Source organism: Triticum aestivum, chromosome 1A, assembly GCF_018294505.1.
Source record: "Triticum aestivum cultivar Chinese Spring chromosome 1A, IWGSC CS RefSeq v2.1, whole genome shotgun sequence".
NCBI classification, from domain to species: Eukaryota; Viridiplantae; Streptophyta; class Magnoliopsida; order Poales; family Poaceae; genus Triticum; species Triticum aestivum.
Window position 1 is genome coordinate 514,399,240 of NC_057794.1, and position 22,619 is coordinate 514,421,858.

At 43.4% G+C, this 22,619-nt stretch overlaps 2 protein-coding genes across 3 annotated transcripts; both read right to left on the reverse strand.

Annotated features, from left to right (window-relative positions):
* Window positions 1-5,332: 5,332 nt before the first annotated feature.
* Window positions 5,333-8,324, reverse strand: LOC123168311 (uncharacterized). Of its 2 annotated transcripts, XM_044586277.1 has the most exons (7): window positions 8,191-8,324; window positions 7,040-7,192; window positions 6,651-6,908; window positions 6,341-6,542; window positions 6,113-6,181; window positions 5,840-5,994; window positions 5,333-5,667 (listed from the first exon to the last, which is right to left on the reverse strand). In XM_044586277.1, exons 2-6 carry the CDS (start codon window positions 7,094-7,096, stop codon window positions 5,984-5,986), a joined length of 597 nt encoding a protein of 198 aa, XP_044442212.1. In that variant the 5' UTR covers window positions 7,097-7,192; window positions 8,191-8,324; the 3' UTR covers window positions 5,333-5,667; window positions 5,840-5,983. The 2 variants fall into 2 exon arrangements, with proteins under 2 accessions (XP_044442212.1, XP_044442149.1); XM_044586214.1 differs by having other exon boundaries at window positions 5,840-6,181.
* A 336-nt stretch (window positions 8,325-8,660) lies between these two features.
* On the reverse strand, window positions 8,661-9,460 carry LOC123168451 (uncharacterized). Its single transcript, XM_044586366.1, has 2 exons — window positions 9,241-9,460; window positions 8,661-9,153 (listed from the first exon to the last, which is right to left on the reverse strand). The coding sequence occupies exons 1-2, from the start codon at window positions 9,379-9,381 to the stop codon at window positions 8,770-8,772; spliced, it is 525 nt and encodes a 174-aa protein (XP_044442301.1). The 5' UTR covers window positions 9,382-9,460; the 3' UTR covers window positions 8,661-8,769.
* Window positions 9,461-22,619: the final 13,159 nt, after the last annotated feature.

The following is a 22,619-nucleotide window of genomic DNA, read 5'->3' on the forward strand; positions in this document are numbered from 1 at the left end:
GTCCATATTTAGTGCTAAACTTACGGAAAATATCGGTATCCATAAAAGATTTAACACAATCAAACTTAGGTGTCATACCTGACTCCTTACCTTCGTCGAGGTCCCAATCTTCAGAGTTGCGTTTAATTCTATCCAATAAATTCCATCTGAATTCAATAGTCTTCATCATAAAAGAGCCAGCACAAGAAGTATCGAGCATGGTGCGATTGTTTTCAGAAAGCCGAGCATAAAATTTTGAATAATCATTTCTCTTGAGAGCTCATGATTGGGGCATGAATATAACATTGATTTAAGCCTCCCCCAAGCTTGAGCGATGCTTTCTCCTTCGCGAGGCCAGAAATTATATATATAATTGCGATCACGATGAACAAGATGCATAGGGTAATACTTTTGATGAAATTCCAACTTCAATCTTTTATAGTCCCATGATCTCATATCATCACATAGCCTATACCATATCAATGCGTCTCCCTTCAAAGATAAAGGGAAGACCTTCTTCTTAGCAACATCATCGGGTATACCTGCAAGCTTAAATAATCCACAAACTTCATCCACATATATTAAGTGCTCATCAGGATGCTTTGTTCCATCTCCTGTAAAAGGGTTAGCTAGCAGTTTTTCCATCATACCCGAAGGAAATTCAAAAGGAGTTTCATTTTCAATAGGTTCAGTAGGTTGAGGAGCAACTCTTTGCTCTACTGGACGGGGTGAAGATACCCCGAACAAGCCCCTCAGAGAATTACTTTCCATAGTAACAAGTGACAGTAAATTTCAGCACACTATATAAATTTTTCCTTACCAAATTCCACCTACCAAAGGCGCTACACTCCCCGGCAACGGCGCCAGAAAAGAGTCTTGATGACCCACAAGTATAGGGGATCTATCGTAGTCCTTTCGATAAGTAAGAGTGTCGAACCCAACGAGGAGCAGAAGGAAATGATAAGCGGTTTTCAGCAAGGTATTCTCTGCAAGTACTGAAATAAGTGGTAACAGATAGTTTTGTGATAGATAAATTGTAACGAGCAACAAGTAACAAAAGTAAATAAAGTGCAGCAAGGTGGCCCAATCCTTTTGTAGCAAAGGACAAGCCGGAACAAACTCTTATAATAGGAAAAGCGCTCCCGAGGACACATGGGAATATCGTCAAGCTAGTTTTCATCACGTTCATATGATTCGCGTTCGATACTTTGATAATTTGATATGTGGGTGGACCGGTGCTTGGGTGCTGTTCTTACTTGAACAAGCATCCCACTTATGATTAACCTCTATTGCAAGCATCCGCAACTACAACAAAAGTATTAAGGTAAACCTAACCATAGCATGAAACATATGGATCCAAATCAGCCCCTTACGAAGCAACGCATAAACTAGGGTTTAAGCTTCTGTCACTCTAGCAACCCATCATCTACTTATTACTTCCCAATGCCTTCCTCTAGGCCCAAATAATGGTGAAGTGTTATGTAGTCGACGTTCACATAACACCACTAGAGGCTAGACAACATACATCTTATCAAAATATCAAACGAATACCAAATTCACATGACTACTAATAGCAAGACTTCTCCCTTGTCCTCAGGAACAAACGTAATTACTCACAAAGCATATTCATGTTCATAATCAGAGGGGTAATAATATGCATATAGGATCTGAACATATGATCTTCCACCAAATAAACCAACTAGCATCAACTACAAGGAGTAATCAACACTACTAGCAACCTACTAGCACCAATCCCGGACTTTGAGACAAGAATTGGATACAAGAGATGAACTAGGGTTTGGAGATGAGATGGTGCTGGTGAAGATGTTGATGGAGATTGCCCTCTCCCGATGAGAGGAGCGTTGGTGATGACGATGGTGATGATTTCCCCCACCCGGAGGGAAGTATCCCTGGCAGAACAGCTCTGCCGGAGCTCTAGATTGGTTCCACCAATGTTCTGCCTCGTGGCGGCGGAGTCTCGTCCCAAAAAGTTCCTTCTGATTTTTTCTCATTGAAAGACTTCATATAGGAGAAGATGGACGTCGGAGAGCCACCAGGGGGCCCACGAGGTAGGGGGCGCGCCCTAGGAGGGGGGGCGCGCCCCCACCCTCGTGAGCAGGGTGTGGGCCCCCTGGCCTTCATCTTTGGTGAGGATTTTTCTTTATTTATTTTAAGATGTTCCGTGGAGTTTCAGGACTTTTGGAGTTGCGCAGAATAGGTCTCTAATATTTGCTCCTTTTCCAGCCCAGAATTCCAGCTGCCTTCTCCCTCCTTATGTAAACCTTGTAAAATAAAAGAGAATAGCCATAAGTATTGTGACATAAAGTGAAATAACAGTCCATAATGCAATAAATATCGATATAAAAGCATGATGCAAAATGGACGTATCAGGGCTCCATCGCATAGACGTCCCTTAGTGCACGCTTGCGCTCCCTCTTGGGAATGTGGGTTGCGTATATCATGTTCACTGTCTTCACTTGTGGGGGGAACCCCTTCTGTCCTCCCGTGTTCGGCGGCCGGGGCTCCTCCTCGTCATCACTATGCAGCCCCTTGTCCTTGTTTTCGGCATTTAACTTGCCGGCCTGCTTGAGTAGCCAGCATTCTCTGTTGGTGTGATTGGCTGGCTTGTCGGGGGTGCCGTGGATTTGACACGAGCGATCCAGTATGCGATCCAAGCTGGACGGAGCCGGAGTACTTCTTTTAAAAGGCTTTTTCCGCTGACCGGATCTAGAGCCTCTGAATCCGGCATTAACTACCGTATCCTCGGTGTTATTGCCGTTATTGCCGCGCTTTGGTTTGTTACGACGTTGTCTGCCATTGGCATCTTTGGTGTCCGAAGTGCCCAGATTCCTCGATGTGTTATTGCTACGAGCCAGCCAGCTATCCTCGCCCTCACAAAAGCGGGTCATGAGTGTCGTGAGGGCTGCCATAGACTTTGGCTTCTCCTGGCCAAGGTGGCGGGCAAGTCACTCTTCACGGATGTTGTGCTTGAATGCCGCGAGGGCCTCTGCGTCCGGACAGTCGACAATTTGGTTTTTCTTAGTCAGGAACCGAGTTCAGAATTATCTGGCCGATTCCTTTGGCTGCTGAGTTATATGGATCAAGTCATCAGCATCCGGTGGTCGCACATAAGTGTCCTGGAAGTTGTCGAGGAATGAGTCTTCCAGATCCTCCCAACTGCCGATGGAGTCTGCTGGCAAGCTATTCAGCCAATGCCGAGCTGGTCCTTTGAGTTTTAGTGGGAGGTACTTGATGGCATGTAGATCATCACCGCGAGCCATGTGGATGTGAAGGAGGAAATCCTCAATCCATACAGCGGTTCTATTGTACCATCATATGATTCGATATTTACGGGTTTGAAACCCTCTGGGAATTCGTGATCCATAACTTCATCAGTGAAGCATAGGGGGTGTGCGGAGCCTCTGTGACGGGCTATATCACGATGCAGTTCATATGAGTCTTGTCTGCTGTATTCGGCCCGGCTAGATTTGCTTTTAGTGTATCCGACACGATGATCATCGTCCCGTGTTGGCGCACGTGCCCGTGACCCGTATATTGACCTTGCAAGTTTTGCCTTACTGTCCAATACGTCTCGCATGTCCCATGTGTTGCCCCAGGCCTTGGTATTTTTGATTGAGTGGCGGCGGGGTGCAGGCTTAACTTCAGGTTGAAAAGCCTCTCTTGCTCGGCCACGCAGTGGTTGGTCGGCCGCATCGTACACTGGTGAATGAGGTTTCAATGCTTCCTCCTCGAGGTGAGGTAGCAACCTGCGTTTTGGGTAACTCTTGGAGGGGCGCTTGAGTTCGTATTCCTCGGTCGCAAGGACTTCAGTCCATCTGTCTGCTAGCAAGTCTTGATCAGCTTGAAGCTGTTGTTGCTTTTTCTTCAGGCTATTTGCTGTGGCCATAAGCCGACGCTTGAAGCGCTCCTGCTCGACGGGGTCCTCAGGCATGATAAATTCGTCATCACCGAGGCTCGCCTTGTCTTCGGAGGGAGGCATGTAATTATCCTCCTCCAGTTCTCCATCTGATGCCTGCTCTGGAGGGCTAGCTTGTTCATCCTCCGGCTCTACATCGTGCCGGAGGGGATTGTGGTTGTCTTCGGCACTATCCGGAGTGTTATTATCTCCTGTGCCGGTATCACTAGTTTTGCTGAAGACAACCACAATGCGTCCTGTGGGCGGTGGTTCCTGCTCGTCTCCTGCATTGTCGTCCATACCATCGATGTCTTCGGAGTTGAAGTCGAGCATGTCGGTTAAATCGTCGACAGTGGCTACTAAGTGGGTGGTGGGTGGGCAGCGAATTTCTTCGTCGTCCGCATCCCATTCTAGCCGGACATAGTTCGGCCAAGGCTCTCATGACAAGGAGAGAGACCTTAATGAATTTAGCACATCGCCGAAGGGTGAGTGCTGAAAGATATCCGTGGAGGTGAACTCCATGATCGGCGCCCAGTCGGATTTGACGGGCATGGATGTAAGCGGCTCGGAGTCCGTGGCCGGAGGTGAATCCAGTGGTTCGGCGACACGGCTCTCGTAGGGGGTGAAGTCAGTATCCGGCTCTATCGCCACTGAGAGTGCGGCCTCCATGGCAGGGTCTATCCCTCCACTCTCGGATGGCGCGATTTGCTCCGGGTTGACGACCGGAGTAGTTGCAGATGCGATTTCCCGAATATTGTCCGACGGAAGAGTTACGTCATGCTCGTCGTGACTGTGCGGCGCAGCTGACATGGGCTCGAATCCGTCGAAGATCAAGTCTCTGCGGATGTCGGCAGTGTAGTTTAAGTTTTCGAACCTGACCTGATGTCCAGGGGCGTAGCTCTTGATCTGCTCCAGATGGCCAAGCGAATTGGCCCACAGTGCGAAGCCACCAAATACGAAGATCTGTCCGGGGAGGAAAACCTCACCCTGGACCGCAATGTTACCGATGATCGAAGGAGCCATCGAGCCTTACGGTGACAGCACAGTGGAACTCTCAATGAAAGCACCAATGTCGGTGTCAAAACCGGCGGATCTTGGGTAGGGGGTCCCGAACTATGCGTCTAATGCGGATGGTAACAGGAGGCGGGAGACAAGATGTTTACCCAGGTTTAGGCCCTCTTGATGGAGGTAATACCCTACTTCCTGCTTGATTGTTCTTGATGATATGAGTATTACAAGAGTTGATCTACCACGAGATCGTAAAGGCTAACCCTAGAAGCTAGCCTATGGTATGATTGTATGTTGTCCTACAGACTAACCCCTCCGGTTTATATAGACACCGGAGGGGGCTAGTGTTACACAGAGTCGGTTACAAGGGAGGAGATCTATATATCCGTATTGCCTAGCTTGCCTTCCACGCCAAGGAAAGTCCCATCTGGACACGGGACGAAGTCTTCAATCTTGTATCTTCATAGTCCAACAGTCCGGGCAAAGGATATAGTCCGGCTATCCAGAGACCCCCTAATCCAGGACTCCCTCAGTCCTTTCTTCACATCCACAAATGCATGAAGAGCATGATCATGTACTAACCGAGAAATCAGGTTCCACATCATGTACATGTTCACAGACTGCGCCTCCACGTCAATCTGGTGAAACCTCCTTATAGCGAGAGCAGCAACCTCGTGGTCAAGTGGATGCGTCCCAACCATTTGTTGCAGAACACACACGACATCACCCTCAGAAGCCGTGGGCATGTATGCACAAACCATACACTGCAAAAACATTGCAACAAATCAGATGGCTGATGTGCCCAAAAAACATAATAATTCCCCATTGAACAGATGATGCTATGCCATCTCCATGTACACCATAAAAAACTAAGAACTACTACTCTATCCCTTCCCCCCATTAATATAAAGCTTCGCTACCTCCAACACATATTACCTGTCTGATTCAAACTGATTTCCTCCCGATATCCATGCATGAAACCTATTCACCAATGGGATTGGTGGTGGTTGTGGTAGGCATCCACTTGTCCATGGGTTAGCAGCAAAACTTGCCGACATAACATACCTCCTTTTCGGCAACTTAGCCTCTATCTGCCCAAATAAAACAACATCTGCATCCGCATCACAGTTGTCGTAAAAGCAGCGGACCGTGTCAAGGACTACTCTGGCATTGACAACTTCTATATCTTCATTTCTCTAAAATCAATACCTTCATCATTGGACATGACAAGCAGGCGAGCCACCATTGTCACATTCCTCAGATGCATCAGTTTACCCCCTATCATCACACACACACAACAAACAAGATGAAGACAAAAGTCCTCTGTGAGTAAAACAAGCAAATAACATGACCGATGCAACACAGAAAAGATGACTCCCAAACTACCACCCTAGCCTCCATAAACAAAATAAAAAACATAGACCTACTACTGAATACCTGCACATCGCCTCCCGGGATCATCTAGCATCACACACTTTGACAGTCCGCGCTTGCTAAAAAATGGAAACGGTCCCGCACAAGCTCTATAACTGTCAGCGAAAGAAAACATGTCGGACTGCATCCTGTTACGAAGCAATGTCATACTCAGTGTGCACTTCGCATTGTGCTGCTTCAACATCAAACTCAGTTCTTGAAGCACCTGCATCCAAGAGAAAAAAAACCACAAATGCATTTAGAAAAAACCTGCTCCCCACAAAATTTGCCTCTCAGGGGAAATAGAAATGATCATCGCCTCAAAAACACATACCAGATCATCCCCACAAGTCTCTCGTAAATGCTTGGCAAACTCGTTAGGTCCAACAGACCGATGTGCAGACATTGGATCCCCCAATGTGCCACCCACTAGCGCACCCCTGTTCAGGATGACGTCCGGCTTCTGGCCAACCCTTCCATCAAACATCCCTCCCGATGGCACCTCATCAGGGGACCTTGTTGCAGAAGCACCACCAGATGGCTGGCTCATCAGAGCTACCCGATCATAACACACCGAATCTGGAGGGCCCAACTGTAACCAAGTATTTACAAGCATGAGAAAATAAAAACAAAAAAACATAAAACGATTCCAATAAGGTCATCTCAACAAGTACACACAGGACACCAAAAAAAGTATCCAAAAAAGCAAATCCGAACACTTACCGCTGCAGGCACATACGTCACCACACCTTGTTTCTTGAAATACGCCATCGTAATCATTTGCTACAACATTTTCTGATCAAAACACTACACACGAGGGAGCTCGCGATGTACCATATTAAACAGACCCAAGTCTATATTGTCCAGCACGAAAATCTGCACACAGAAACAAAAAACACAAAAAACAGACAACTCCATTAGCGTCTTCATTCATCTGGGTAACACTTCTCTACTTAGAGGACAAGTAAATCATCAGCTCATTTCACCTCCCCTACCCCCCTGCAGACGACTCATTCTACCTGAAAGAAGATATGGCATCCAGACATATGAATTGCTGGCACATTATTCTGGTAATCGCTCTGCAATTTCCTCACACCTGCCATCAGCTTGTACAAAGCATACTCACACCAACTGAATTGCGCTATGAGCTTCGGGTTCGCTACAGCACCCCAAAAATCAATTGTCGTATGATGATGCTTCGTACATGGCGCTAGTAAGTACCCCAGAACAAAAGTAACAAATGCAATCTAGAAACAATCCTTCTCCATCTTGCTTGACTCCTCCGTAATTTCTCTACTTATAAACATTTCAACAGCCTTCAACTTATGAGCAATAGAGTTGTTCATCTCGATTGTCTGCTTTATAAACTGAATCGCTGAAAACGCAACTTGTGCATCCCTACCATGCACATCTCGATTCCCACACGGCACCCCAGAAATCTTATGGAAGTCACTTGCCGTAAACACAATCTTCCTCTCGCCATCAACTACAATCTCTCGAGATCTAACCTTCACCTTCCTCATCACCCAGGCACTCATCCTCAGATCTATTTTCTTGAGCATCGGTAGCTTCAGTATTCCACCAAACCCGATCTCTGACACTAGCCACCTCTTGTATTCGTCAAACTTCCCCATGACGTTTACTACATGCTTAACTGACAGACGCGACGTAATAACCGGATCCTGCTCTAAGAATTCCCCAACCTCTAGGCCATCAGCTGAGCTCTCCTCCCCTCCGCCCATATAGTCATGCAAAAAACATCGAAAACCAAACATGAGATCTACATCCTAATACACACTTTGCAACTCACGCACACCTACGGATTCGCCCCCCCCAAAAGTAAATCTTGAGAGCACATGCAATCAAGGACGAACCTCCAGCCACAGATGACACCGCGCCACCGCGGATTTCGCCCCCGGATCTCCTCTCCAACACTCACTAGATTCGGGGTCAATGGTGTCGCCCTCCCAACAATGAGAGCCCCGGATCAAGCATACCTCTTTCAGCCGTTTCAACTGTCAAAAATGACCGGGTGAGTGGTTCCCCTGGGTCATCATCCAATCGCCGTTCTACCACCGCTTCCCCACCCCACCCCACGTGGTGCGCATGCACCGGTTCCGTCCCACCCAACCACAAGCTGTGTGCGCCTTGATTATGTTAATTACCAATTAGTCATAACATTTTGTTACTGTTACTTAATTTTTTGAAGCTTACTGTTACATCATTTTGACCCAGTTAGTCTTACCATTTTGAACCAAAGCATTCCCATTTAACCCTCCCATCTCGGGCGTACTAAGCAGGCCACGAGCTTTCATTAGATATTTAATTGTACGAACTAGCTCATTCCACATATATTAAAACCTTCATCATTACAAAAGATACATCATCACCACACACGATACACATTACAACCCTGAAAGCTAACCCATCATTTCATTCATCAGGACTACTGCCTACCCCAGCACGCGCAGGACCACATCGGCCACCAGCAACACAAGTATCGCCATGCCAACTATCAGGCTCGCCACAGATACCACCAAATTGATAGATGCGGGGTCCAACCTGACAGTCCCCTGGCAGGCAGCCGCAGGCAACGCAACGAGGATGTATCCTGTAACTGCGCTGACTGAAGAAACAAACTGTGTGCCATCCGCCATGCTATTGTGCTGCAGCTGTCCACCGTGCGGCATCTGCAGATCTTGAACTCCCCCGCATTGTCCACCTTGCTGCGGCTGTGGCTGGATTTGCGCCAATGGTGGCGCGACAGGCCCAAGCGACGCTAGATGGTCCGCGTACGCCTCCTGCCATCGGTAGAAATCACAACCCCCACGCGATGGCTGCATTTCAACCCCAAAAGACAACCCAAAATGATGAGATGATGAACATATCCGACAAATAACCACGAGCATAGATAAGTTGCTTACGTTGTGATTCCGGCACTTGTAGAAATGTTCATCAGCGTTCTGCCCCCAGCAAGCTACGTAGGTCACCATGTTCCTGCCGCAATCTGGGCAAGGGACGATTGGTAGTGGCGCCAGATCGCCCCCTTGGTTCGCGTTTGCCATCTCCTCATGCCCTACTCTGCCTTCCTCTCTAGATCTGGATCAGGATCCTCTCCTCCTAGGGTTTGCTTCTCAATTTGGGGATATATCCGACCAGACTGAACCACAGCGGGGTAGCTGGTCCCATACTTAAGCGGCGGACACAGGCTAACGGGCCGCAATCGATCCGTCTATGCCTCCGGTACACCTTGCTACCCTCCATCTGTGCATCCGGTACAACTTGCTACTGCCCTTAACATCGCCGCTATCCTCTAACGACCGTCCCTCCGCTTGATACAAATGTCGTCCCTCTCCAATCTCCCCTCCCATTAAAATATCCGTAGACTACTATGGCATTATACAACACGCACTAATACTCTGGACCCCGATGGATGCCAGCCAATTCCGTGAGCAGGTGCAGACGAGCGCACTTGCGAATTATCAGTATTTTGGGCCCTCCATTGTAGTCTGGAATGTGTCTTTGGTGGTGGTTCGAGTGCTGCTACTGCGGGTGATTGATCACCGTGGCGGATCTTTTTTTCTCATTTCTTTTTTCTATTTATTTTCCTTTTTGCTGCGTGCATCCTGGATGTTTTTAGGCATCTTGTTGTTGCAGAGGTTGGGTGTAATTAGTATCTGCTTGATATTAATATATTCCTTTTTCAAAAAAAAATGTATTTGGACCCTCCCTGGTGACTTGGCGCAAACCCTGGTGATGTCTACTACACAACCTTCTTCTTGTAGACGTTGTTGGGCCTCCAAGTGTAGAGGTTTGTAGGACAGTAGCAAATTTCCCTCAAGTGGATGACCTAAGGTTTATTAATCTGTGGGAGGCGTAGGGTGAAGATGGTCTCCCTCAAACAACCCTGCAACCAAATAGCATAGAGTCTCTTGTGTCCCCAACACACCCAATACAATGGTAAATTGTATAGGTGCACTAGTTTCGCGAAGAGATGGTGATACAAGTGCAATATGGATGGAAGATATAGGTTTTTGTAATCTAAAAATATAAAAACAGCAAGGTAGCAAGTGGTAAAAGTGAGCGTAAATGGTATTGCAATTCTAGGAAACAAGGCCTAGGGTTCATACTTTCACTAGTGCAAGTTCCTTCAACAATAATAACATGATTGTATCATATAACTATCCCTCAACATGCAACAAAAAGTCACTCCAAATTCACTAATAGCGGAGAACAAACGAAGATATTATGGTAGGGTATGAAACCACCTCAAAGTTATCCTTTCTGATCGATCTATTCAAGAGTCCGTAGTAAAATAACATGAAGCTATTCTTTCCGTTCAATCTATCATAGAGTTCATACTAGAATAACACCTTAAGACACAAATCAACCAAAACCATAATTTCACCAAGATACTCCAATGTCACCTCAAGTATCCATGGGTATGATTATACGATATGCATCACACAATCTGAGATTCGTCTATTCAACCAACACAAAGAACTTCAAAGAGTGCACCAAAGTTTCTACCAGAGAGTCAAGATGAAAACGTGTGCCAATCCCTATGCATAAGTTCACGAGGTCACAGAACTCGCAAGTTGATCACCAAAACATACATCAAGTGGATCACATGATATCCCATTGTCACCACAGATAAGCACATGCAAGACATACATCAAGTGTTCTCAAATCCTTAAAGACTCAATCCGATAAGATAACTTCAAAGGGAAAACTCAATTCATCACATGAGAGTAGAGGGGGAGAAACATCATAAGATTCAACTATAATAGCAAAGCTCGCGATACATCAAGATCATACCACCTCAAGAACACGAGAGAGAGAGATCAAACACATAGCTACTGGTACATACCCTCAGCCCCGAGGGTGAACTACTCCCTCCTCATCATGGAGAGCGCCGGGATGATGAAGATGGCCACCAGAGAGGGATTCCCCCCTCTGGCAGGGTGCCGGAACGGGTCTAGATTGGTTTTCGGTGGCTACAGAGGCTTCTGGCGGCGGAACTCCCGATCTAGGTTTCTTTCTGGAAGTTTTGGGTTATATAAGAGGTGTTGGAGTTGGGGACAAGTTAGGGGGGTTCCCGAAGCGGCCACGAGGCAGGGGGCGCGCCCAGGGGGGTAGGGCGCGCCCCTCGGGACTCTTCTGGCCCACCTACGGTACTCCGTGGGCTTCTTCTGGTCCAAAAAAGATCTCCATGAAGTTTTAGGTCAATTGGACTCCGTTTGATTTTCCTTTTCTGTGATACTTAAAAACAAGGAAAAAACAGAAACTGGCACTAGGCTCTAGGTTAATAGGTTAGTCCCAAAAATCATATAAAATAGCATAGTAATGCATATAAAACATCCAAGGTTGATAATATAATAGCATGGAACAATCAAAAATTATAGATACGTTGGAGACGTATCAAGCATCCCCAAGCTTAATTCTTGCTCGTTCTCGAGTAGGTAGATGATAAAAACATATTTTTTGATGTGGAATGCTACCTAACATATGTATCCACGTAATTCTCTTTATTGTGCCAAGAATATTCAGATCCTAAAGATTCAAGAATTTTTTTTAATATTGACCTAAAAATAATAATACCTCAATTATACTAACAAAGCAATCGTGTCGTCTCAAAATAACATGGCCAAAGAAAGCTATCCCTACAAAATCATATAGTCTGGCTATGCTCTATCTTCATCACGCAAAATATTTAAATCATGCACAACCCCAATGACAAGCCAAGCAATTGTTTCATACTTTTGATTTTCTCAAACTTTTTCAATCTTCAGCAATACATGAGCGCGAGCCATGGACATACCACTATAGGTGGAATAGAATGGTGGTTATGGAGAAGACAAAAAGGAGAAGATAGTCTCACATCAACTAGGCATATCAACGGGCTATGGAGATGCCCATCAATAGATATCAATGTGAGTGAGTAGGGATTGCCATGCAACGGATGCACTAGAGCTATAAGTGTATGAAAGCTCAAAAAGAAACTAAGTGGGTGTGCATCCAACTCGCTTGCTCACAAAGACCTAGGGCATTTTGAGGAAGCCCGTCATTGGAAAATACAAGTCAAGTTCTATAATGAAAGATTCCCACTAATATATGAAAGTGATAACATAGGAGACTCTCTGTCATGAAGATCATGGTGCTACTTTGAAGCACAAGTGTGGTAAAAGGATAGTAGCATTGCCCCTTCTCTCTTTTTCTCTCATTTTTTTATTTGGGCCTTTTATCTCTTATTTTTATGTCCTCCTTTTTTCCCTTTCTTTTATTTTTCGTCCGGAGTCTCATCCCGACTTATGGGGGAATCATAGTCTCCATCATCCTTTCCTCACTGGGACAATGCTCTAATAATGATGATCATCACACTTTTATTTACTTACAACTCAAGAATTACAACTCGATACTTAGAACAAAATACGACTCTATATGAATGCCTCCGGCGGTGTACTGGGATGTGCAATGAATCAAGAGTGACATGTATGAAATAATTATGATCGGTGGCTTTGCCACAAATACGATGTCAACTACATGATCATGCAAAGAAATATGGCAATGATGAAGCGTGTCATAATAAACGGAATGGTGGAAAGTTGCATGGCAATATATCTCGGAATGGCTATGGAAATGCCATAATAGGTAGGTATGGTGGCTGTTTTGAGGAAGGTAAATGGTGGGTTTATGGTACCGGCGAAAGTTGCGCGGTACTAGAAAGGCTAGCAATGGTGGAAGGGTGAGAGTGCGTATAATGCATGGACTCAACATTAGGCATAAAGAACTCACATACTTATTTCAAAAATCTATTAGTTATCAAAACAAAGTACTACGCGCATGCTCCTAGGGGGATAGATTGGTAGGAAAAGACCATCGCTCATCCCCGACCACCACTCATAAGGAAGACAATCAATAAATAAATCATGCTCCGACTTCATCACATAACGGTTCACCATACATGCATGCTACGGGAATCACAAACTTTAACACAAGTATCTCTCAAATTCACAACTACTCAACTAGCATGACTCTAATATTACCATCTTCATATCTCAAAACAATCATCAAGTATCAAACTTCTCATAGTATTCAATGCACTTTATATGAAAGTTTTTATTATATCCATCTTGGATGCCTATCATATTAGGAATAAATTCATAACCAAAGCAAATTACCATGCTGTTATAAATACTCTCAAAATAATATAAGTGAAGCATGAGATTTCATATATTTCTATAAAATAAAACCACTGCCATGCTCTATGAAGATATAAGTGAAGCACTAGAGCAAACAACAAACTACTCCGAAAAATATAAGTGAAGCTCAATGAGTAGTCGAATAATTACGCAACTATGTGAAGACTCTCTAACATTTAATAATTTCAGATCTTGGTATATTATTCAAGCATCAAGAAAAAAAGAAAATAAAATGACGCTTCAAGCAAAACACATATCATGTGGTGAATAAAAATATAGCTCCAAGTAAAGTTACCGATGAACAAAGACGAAAGAGGGGATGCCATCCGGGGCATCCCCAAGCTTAGGCTCTTGGTTGTCTTGAATATTACCTTGGGGTGCCTTGGGCATCCCCAAGCTTAGGATCTTGCCACTCCTTATTCCATACTCCATCGAATATTTACCCAAAACTTGAAAACTTCACAACACAAAACTTAACAGAAAACTCGTAAGCTCCATTAGTATAAGAAAATAAATCACCACTTTTGGTACTGTTGTTAACTCATTATAAATTCATATTGGTGTAATATCTACTGTATTACAACTTCTATATGGTTCATACCCTCCGATACTACTCATAGATTCATCAAAATAAGCAAACAACACATAGAAAACAGAATCTGTCAAAAACAGAACAGTCTGTAGTAATCTGGATCAAACGTATACTTATGGAACCTCAAAAATTCTAAAATAAATTGCTGGACGTGAGGAATTTATATGTTAATCATCTGAAAAAATAATTAACTAAATAACACTCTCTAATGAAAAATGGCAGCAAATCTCGTGAGCGCTAAAGTTTCTGTTTTTACAGCATGATCGCAAAGACTTTCCCCAAGTCTTCCCAAAGGTTCTACTTGGCACAAACACTAATTAAAAGAATAAAAACTCAATCATAACAGAGGCTAGATAAAGTATTTATTACTAAACAGTAACAAAAAGCAAGGAACAAAAATAAAAATTGGGTTGCCTCCCAACAAGCGCTATCGTTTAACGCCCCTAGCTAGGCATGATGATTTCAATGATGCTCACATAAAAGATAAGAATTGTAACATAAAGAGAGCATCATGAAGAATATGACTAGCACATTTAATTCTAACCCACTTCCTATGCATAGGTATTTTGTGAGCAAACAACTTGTGGGAACCATAATCAACTAGCATAGGACGGCAAAACAAGCATAACTTCAAAACTTTAAGCACATAGAGAGGAAACTTGATATTATTGCAATTCCTACAAGCATATGTTCCTCCCTCATAGTAATTTTCAGTAGCATAATGAATGAATTCAACAATATAACCAGCACCTAAAGCATTCTTTTCATGATCTACAAGCATAGAAATTTTATTACTCTCCACATAAGCAAAATTCTTCTCATTCGGAATAGTGGGAGTATCATAAGAGACTCGAATACTATAAATTGTTTCCACATTAAAAGAGTAATGTTCAGAAAAAGGGTAATCATAATCATGACAAGTTTTATAAATATAATCATCACTACTTTTTATAGCATAAGTGTCATCACAATAATTATCATAAGTAGCAACTTTGTTCTCATCATAATCGATTGAAACCTCTTCCAAGATAGTGGAATTATTACTAAATAAAGTCATGACCTCTCCAAATCCAGTTTCATAATTATCACAATAAGATTCAACATCCTCCAAAATAGTGGGATCATTACTTCCTAAAGTTTACACTCTTCCAAACCCACTTTCATCAATATAATCATCATAAGTAGGAGGCATGCTATCATCATAATAAATTTGCATATCAAAACTTGGGAGACTACAAATATCATCTTCATTAAACATAGCATCCCCAAGCCTGGGACAAACATTAATTGTAGCAAATATATTTTCAAACTTGTCATTATCATCAAACATAGCATCCCCAAGCTTGGGCCTTTTCATATCATAAGCATAATCACTCCCATCATTAATAGTATGGATAACACCAATAGTATAGCAATTATCATCATCACAATGAGTAATAGGAGCAACATCATTTGGGAGGGATACCTTTTCACCTTTGCTTCTCCGTCTTTTCTTTTTCTTCTTCACATCATGTGTGGGTTTAATCCTCTTTTCGGAGCTCCTTATTAATGAGATTGGTTGAATAGGAGGCTCCTCCTCGTTACCTGATTCATCATAAGAAATAATAGGAGAATATTGGGAAGTCTCTTCCCTTTCATTAGTATTCTCTTCATCTTCTATTTGTTTTCTTGTCTTTATGTAATTGGCAATATAAGGATTTTCAATGCAATCCCCTGCACAATACATAAAAATTTCTTCTAGATCAAGAAATCTATCAAGATTAAATTTTGGAATACCCTCAGTTATACGTTTCATTTCTTCATACCCCAAAAGAAGACTAAGCTCTTTATGATGCTCAAGGGTAATCAAGTTATCACAATTTTTGGACACGATTTGATCATGAAACAAATAGCATTGGAGCTTTAAATGACCATGTTCATTGCAAAGTTCACAAGGATGGCGATAAATATTGAATCTTTCGGCACAATCATCAAGCCTTTCTTGCAACCATTTAGTTTCCAAATACTTATGCCTCTTGCAAAATCTATCTTCCCTATTTGTTGTGTGCTTGCAAGCTCTATGTATTCCATAAAAGTTGACATGCTTATAAAAGAGACATTTTCATCATGACTAGTGCAATCATCATTAGTACTATGGATATTCAAAGAGTTCATACTAATAACATTGCAATCATGCTCATCATTCAAAGATTTAGTGCCAAACATTCTAATGCATTATTCTAGCACTTGGGCACAATTATCGGAATCCTTATTCTCACGAAAGACATTAAAAAGATGAAGCATATGAGGCATCCTTAATTCCATTTTTTTGTAGTTTTCTTTCATAGACTAAACTAGTGATAAAACAAGAAACTAAAAGATTCGATTGCAAGATCTAAAGATATACCTTCAAGCGCTAACCTCCCCGGCAACGGTGCCAGAAAAGTGCTTGATGTCTACTACACAACCTTCTTCTTTTAGACGTTGTTGGGCCTCCAAGTGCAGAGGTTTGTAGGACAGTAGCGAATTTCCCTCAAGTGGATGACCTAAGGTTTATCAATCTGTGGGAGGCATAGGGTGAAGATGGTCTCTCTCAAACAACCCTGCAACCAAATAGTAAAGAGTCTCTTGTGTCCCCAACACACCCAATACAATGGTAAATTGTATAGGAGCACTAGTTTGGTGAAGAGATGGTGATACAAGTGCAATATGGATGGTAGATATAGGTTTTTGTAATCTGAAGATATAAAAACAGCAAGGTAGCAAGTGGTAAAAGTGAGCGTAAATGGTATTGCAATGCTAGGAAACAAGGCCTAGGGTTCATAGTTTCACTAGTGCAAGTTCTCTCAACAATAATAACATGATTGGATCATATAACTATCCCTCAACATGCAACAAAAGGTCACTCCAAAGTCACTAATAGCAGAGAACAAACGAAGATATTATGGTAGGGTACGAAACCACCTCAAAGTTATCCTTTCTGATCGATCTATTCAAGAGTCCGTAGTAAAATAACACGAAGCTATTCTTTCCGTTCAATCTATCATAGAGTTCATACTAGAATAACACCTTAAGACACAAATCAACCAAAACCCTAATGTCACCTAGATACTCCAATGTCACCTCAAGTATCCGTGGGTATGATTATATGATATGCATCACACAATCTCAGATTCATCTATTCAACAAACACAAAGAACTTCAAAGAGTGCCCCAAAGTTTCTACCAGAGAGTCAAGACGAAAACGTGTGCCAACCCCTATGCATAAGTTCACGAGGTCACGGAACTCACAAGTTGATCACCAAAACATACATCAAGTGGATCACGTGATATCCCATTATCACCACAGATAAGCACATGCAAGACATACATCAAGTGTTCTCAAATCCTTAAAGACTCAATCCGATAAGATAACTTCAAAGGGAAAACTCAATTCATCTCAAGAGAGTAGAGGGGGAGAAACATCATAAGATCCAACTATAATAGCAAAGCTCGCGATACATCAAGATCGTACCACCTCAAGAACACGAGAAAGAGAGAGAGAGAGAGAGAGAGAGAGAGAGAGAGAGAGAGAGAGAGAGAGATCAAACACATAGCTACTGGTACATACCCTCAGCCCCGAGGGTGAACTACTCCCTCCTCGTCATGGAGAGCGCCGGGATGATGAAGATAGCCCACAGAGAGGGATTCCCCCCTCCGGCAGGGTGCCGGAACGGGTCTAGATTGGTTTTCGGTGGCTACGGAGGCTTCTGGCGGCAGAACTCCCGATCTAGGTTTCTTTCTGGAAGTTTTGGGTTATATAAGAGGTGTTGGAGTCGGGGACAAGTTAGGGGGTTCCTGAGGCGGCCACGAGGCAGGGGCGCGCCCTGGGGGTAGGGCGCGCCCCCACCCTCGTGGTGGCCTCGGGACTCTTCTAGCCCACCTCCGGTACTCCGTGGGCTTCTTCTGGTCCAAAAATGATCTTCGTGAAGTTTCAGGTCAATTGGATTCCGTTTGATTTTCCTTTTCTGTGATACTTAAAAACAAGGGGGAAAATAGAAACTGGCACTGGGCTCTAGGTTAATAGGTTAGTCCCAAAAATTATAGAAAATAGCATAGTAATGCATATAAAACATCCAAGGTTGATAATATAATAGCATGGAACAATCAAAAATTATAGATACGTTGGAGACGTATCACCTGGTAACAACAAAGGAACCAACGCCAAGCATCATGATGGAATTTCTACTCCATAGGCTATTTGTCCAGCTCTCAGTCACACTATGGGTGGTTTGGCAAAGCAATATATGAAGGCATCTTCCAAACACCGCATGCCATACATGCATTCATTCATTATGAAGTTCATTCCAGAGAGGGAAGTAATCAATGAGAAACAGCCAGCGAGGGCGACTGGTGGACCAACGGGTCCGACGTCACCCAAGAGCACCTATGCATTGGTATGCAAAAATCCATGTATACGTTGGGGCAAGATCATCAAGAGGTGGTTCGTCGGCTGTCGTTTGTCGGGACATCACAAGAATTTATGGGAAGCTCGTCATTGGTTATTCCAGGTACGGATGATCCATCTTCTTTGGAGACAAATGCATGTCGGGAGGGAATTGCACTAGCACAAGACCTCAATCTTCAAAACTTTATTATCTCCTCCGGGTTGAAGCAAGTGATCTCAGATATTACCAAAGGAAACCGGGGCAAGAATGGTGCTATAGTTAGCGAGATTAAATCCTTAGCAACTATTTTTAATTGTAATTTTGTTTTTGAAGGTCATGTTGCCAATCATGAAGCACATAGTCCAGTCAAGTACTCATTATCTCTAGGACATGGGCATCATGTATGGTTTGGCGAACCCCATGACCTGAAATGTATCATGCTTGTTTGTGTTTTTTGATGAGTAAACTTTACCCCTCAAAAAAATCTCTCACCCCAATTTTCTCTCTAAAAAAATTTACACATTTTTTCAATCTTCTTGACCTCCCACTCAAAAAATAAACAAACATGCATGTCTTCCAAAATTCAAGTTTTATTATGAATGTAACACCCTGTGTTATGTGCTGCTTTAATAAAGACAATAATTTGGGAGCAATCAAAAACTTTTTGATGTTACTTGCTTGATTTGGATTTTATGAATATTTTGCCGCTTCTTGAATTTTGATTACATGACCTATGTCAGGTTAGGAGGAGCCCTCTTGGACGTGCGGCCGTATTTCCTTGTACTCCAAGCCTTCCGGGACCATCTCGTCGTGGAACTTTGGAAGCGGAGGAAAGTCCAACATGCTCTAAGAAGGAACTCACTAAATAACATCCAAAGCAACAAACAAACATAGTTGCCTACAACGTCCCGATGAGGCATAACTGAAGGAAATATGCCCTAGAGGCAATAATAAAGTTGTTATTTATATTTCCTTATATCATGATAAATGTTTATTATTCATGCTAGAATTGTATTAATCGGAAACTTAGTACATGTGTGAATACATAGACAAACAGAGTGTCACTAGTATGCCTCTAGTTGACTAGCTCGTTAATCAAAGAAGGTGAAGTTTCCTAGAAATAGACATGAGTTGTCATTTGATGAATGGGATCACATCATTAGAGAATGATGTGATTGACTTGACCCATCCGTTAGCTTAGCACTATGATCGTTTAGTTTATTGCTATTGCTTTCTTCATGACTTATACATGTTCCTAAGACTATGAGATTATGCAACTCCCGAATACCGGAGGAACACTTAGTGTGCTATCAAACATCACAACGTAACTGGGTGATTATAAAGATGCTCTAGAGGTGTTTCTGATGGTGTTTGTTTAGTTGGCATAGATCAAGATTAGGATTTGTCACTCCGATTATCAGAGAGGTGTCTCTGGGCCCTCTCGGTAATGCACATCACTATAAGCCTTTCAAGCAATGTGACTAATGAGTTAGTTTCCAGATGATGCATTACAGAACGAGTAAAGAGACTTGCCGGTAACAAGATTGAACTAGGTATGATGATACCGATGATCGAATCTCGGGCAAGTAACATACCAATGACAAAGGGAACAACGTATGTTGTTGTGCGATTTGACCGATAAAGATCTTCGTCGAATATGTAGGAACCAATATGAGCATCCAGGTTCCCCTATTGGTTATTTACCGAAGATGAGTCTTGTTCATGTCTACATAGTTCTCGAACCCGTAGGGTCCGCACGCTTAACGTTTGATGACGATCGGTATTATGAGTTTATGTGTTTTGATGTACCAAAGGTAGTTTGGAGTCCCGTATGAGATCACGGACATGAACAGTAGTCTTATAATGGTCGATACATAAAGATTGATATATTGGATGACTATATTCGAACATCGGCATGGTTCCAAGGTGTATCGGGTATTTACCGGAGTACCGGGGGGTTATCAGAACCCCCCCCCCCCCCCCGGGGGGGGGGGGGGTTAATGTGCCTTCATGGGCTTTAGTGGAAGAGAGGAGGAGCCGGCCAGGTGGAGGCGCCCCCCAAGCCCAATCCAAATTGGGGGGGGGCTTTCCTTCTCTCCCTCTCCCTCTTTCCTTCCCCTCCTAGTTGGACTAGGAAAGGGGGGAACCTACTCCTAGTAGGAGTAGGATCCCCCCCTTGGGGCGCGCCCCATGAGGCTGGACGGCCCCCTCATCCCCTCATTTATATACAGGGGAGGGGCACCCCATAGACACACAAGTTGATTTCTTAGCCGTGTGCGGTGCCCCCCTCCACAGATTTCCACCTCGGTCATATTGCTGCAGTGCTTAGGCGAAGCCCTGCATCAGTAACTTCATCATCACCGTCAACACGCCGTCATGCTGATGTAACTCTCCCTCGACCTCAGCTGGATCTAGAGTTCAAGGGACGTCACCGAGCTAAACGTGTGCAGATCACGGAGGTGCCGTGCGTTTGGTACTTGGATTGGTTGGATCGCGAAGACGTTTGACTACATCAACCGCGTTACTAAATGCTTCCTCTTTCGGTCTACGAGGGTACATGGACACACTCTCCCCGCTCATTGCTATGCATCTCCTAGATAGATCATGCATGATCGTAGGATTTTTTTGAAATACTACATTCCCCAACAGTGGCATCCGAGCCAGATCTATGCGTAGATGTTATATGCACGAGTAGAGCACAAAGAGTTGTGGGTGATAATAGTCATACTGCTTACCGGCATGTCATACTTTGATTCGACGGTATTGTTGGATGAAGCGGCCTAGACCAACATTACATGACCGCGTTCATGAGACTAGTTCTACTGCCGTGCTTTGTACACAGGTGGCTAGTGGGTGTCCGTTTCTCCAACATTAATTGAATCGAGTGTGACTACACCCGGTCCTTGTTGAAGGTTAAAACAACACACTTGACGAAAAATCGTTGTGGTTTTGATGCGTAGGTAAGAATGGTTCTTGCTAAAGCCCGTAGCAACCACGTAAAATTTTCAACAACAAAGTAGAGGACGTCTAAAATGTTTTTGCAGGGCTTGCTGTGATGTGATATGGTCAAGACGTGATGATATATAAATTGTTGTATGAGATGATCATGTTTTGTAATAGTTATCGGCAACTGGCAGGAGCCATATGGTTGTCGCTTTATTGTGTGAAATGCAATCACCATGTAATTACTTTAATTTATCACTAAGCGATAGCCATAGCCGTAGTAGCAATAGTTGGAGAGATGACAATGATGCTTCGATGGAGATCAAGGTGTCAAGCCGGTGACGATGGTGATCATGACGGTGATTTGGAGATGGAGATCAAAGGCACAAGATGATGATGGCCATATCATATTACTTATATTGATTGCATGTGATGTTTATCCTTTATGCATCTTATTTTTCTTAGAACGACAGTAGCATTATAAGATGATCTCTCACTAAATTTCAAGGTATAAGTGTTCTCCCTGAGTATGCACCGTTGCTACAATTCGTCATGCCGAGACACCACGTGATGATCGGGTGCGATAAGCTCTACTTTCACATACAATGGGTGCAAGCAAGTTTTGCACACGCAGAATACTCGGGTTAAACTTGACAAGCCTAGCATATGCAGATATGGCCTCGGAACACTGAGACCGAAAAGTCGAGTCTGAATCATATAGTAGATATGATCAACATAGTGATGTTCACCATTGAAAACTAATCCATCTCACATGATGATCGGACATGGTTTAGTTGATATGGATCACGTGATCACTAAGATGATTAGAGGGATGTCTATCTAAGTGGGAGTTCTTAAGTACTATAATTAATTGAACTTTAATTTATCATGAACTTAGCACCTGATAGTATTTTGCATGTCTACGTTGTTGTAGATAAATGGACCGTGCTACTGTTCTGTTGAATTTTAATGTGTTCCTAGAGAAAGCTAAGTTGAAAGATGACGGTAGCAACTACATGGACTAGGTACGTAACTTGAGGACTATCCTCATTGCTGCACAGAAGAATTACGTCCTGGAAGCACCGCTAGGTGCCAAACCCACTGCAGGAGCAACACCAGATGTTATGAATGTCTGGCAGAGCAAAGTCATGACTACTCAA

Excerpts from the sequence above, each read along its gene's own strand:
- LOC123168311 (XM_044586214.1), bottom strand. The coding sequence starts at position 7,096 with ATGATTACGATGGCGTATTTCAAGAAACAAGGTGTGGTGACGTATGTG. Across the intron at positions 6,543-6,650 it reads AGACTTGTGGGGATGATCTG|GTGCTTCAAGAACTGAGTTT; the intron begins GTATGTGTTTTT and ends TCTTGGATGCAG. Across the intron at positions 6,182-6,340 it reads TCCCGGGAGGCGATGTGCAG|GGGGTAAACTGATGCATCTG; the intron begins GTATTCAGTAGT and ends GTGTGATGATAG.
- LOC123168451 (XM_044586366.1), bottom strand. The coding sequence starts at position 9,381 with ATGGCAAACGCGAACCAAGGGGGCGATCTGGCGCCACTACCAATCGTC. Across the intron at positions 9,154-9,240 it reads ACAAGTGCCGGAATCACAAC|CCATCGCGTGGGGGTTGTGA; the intron begins GTAAGCAACTTA and ends GTTGAAATGCAG.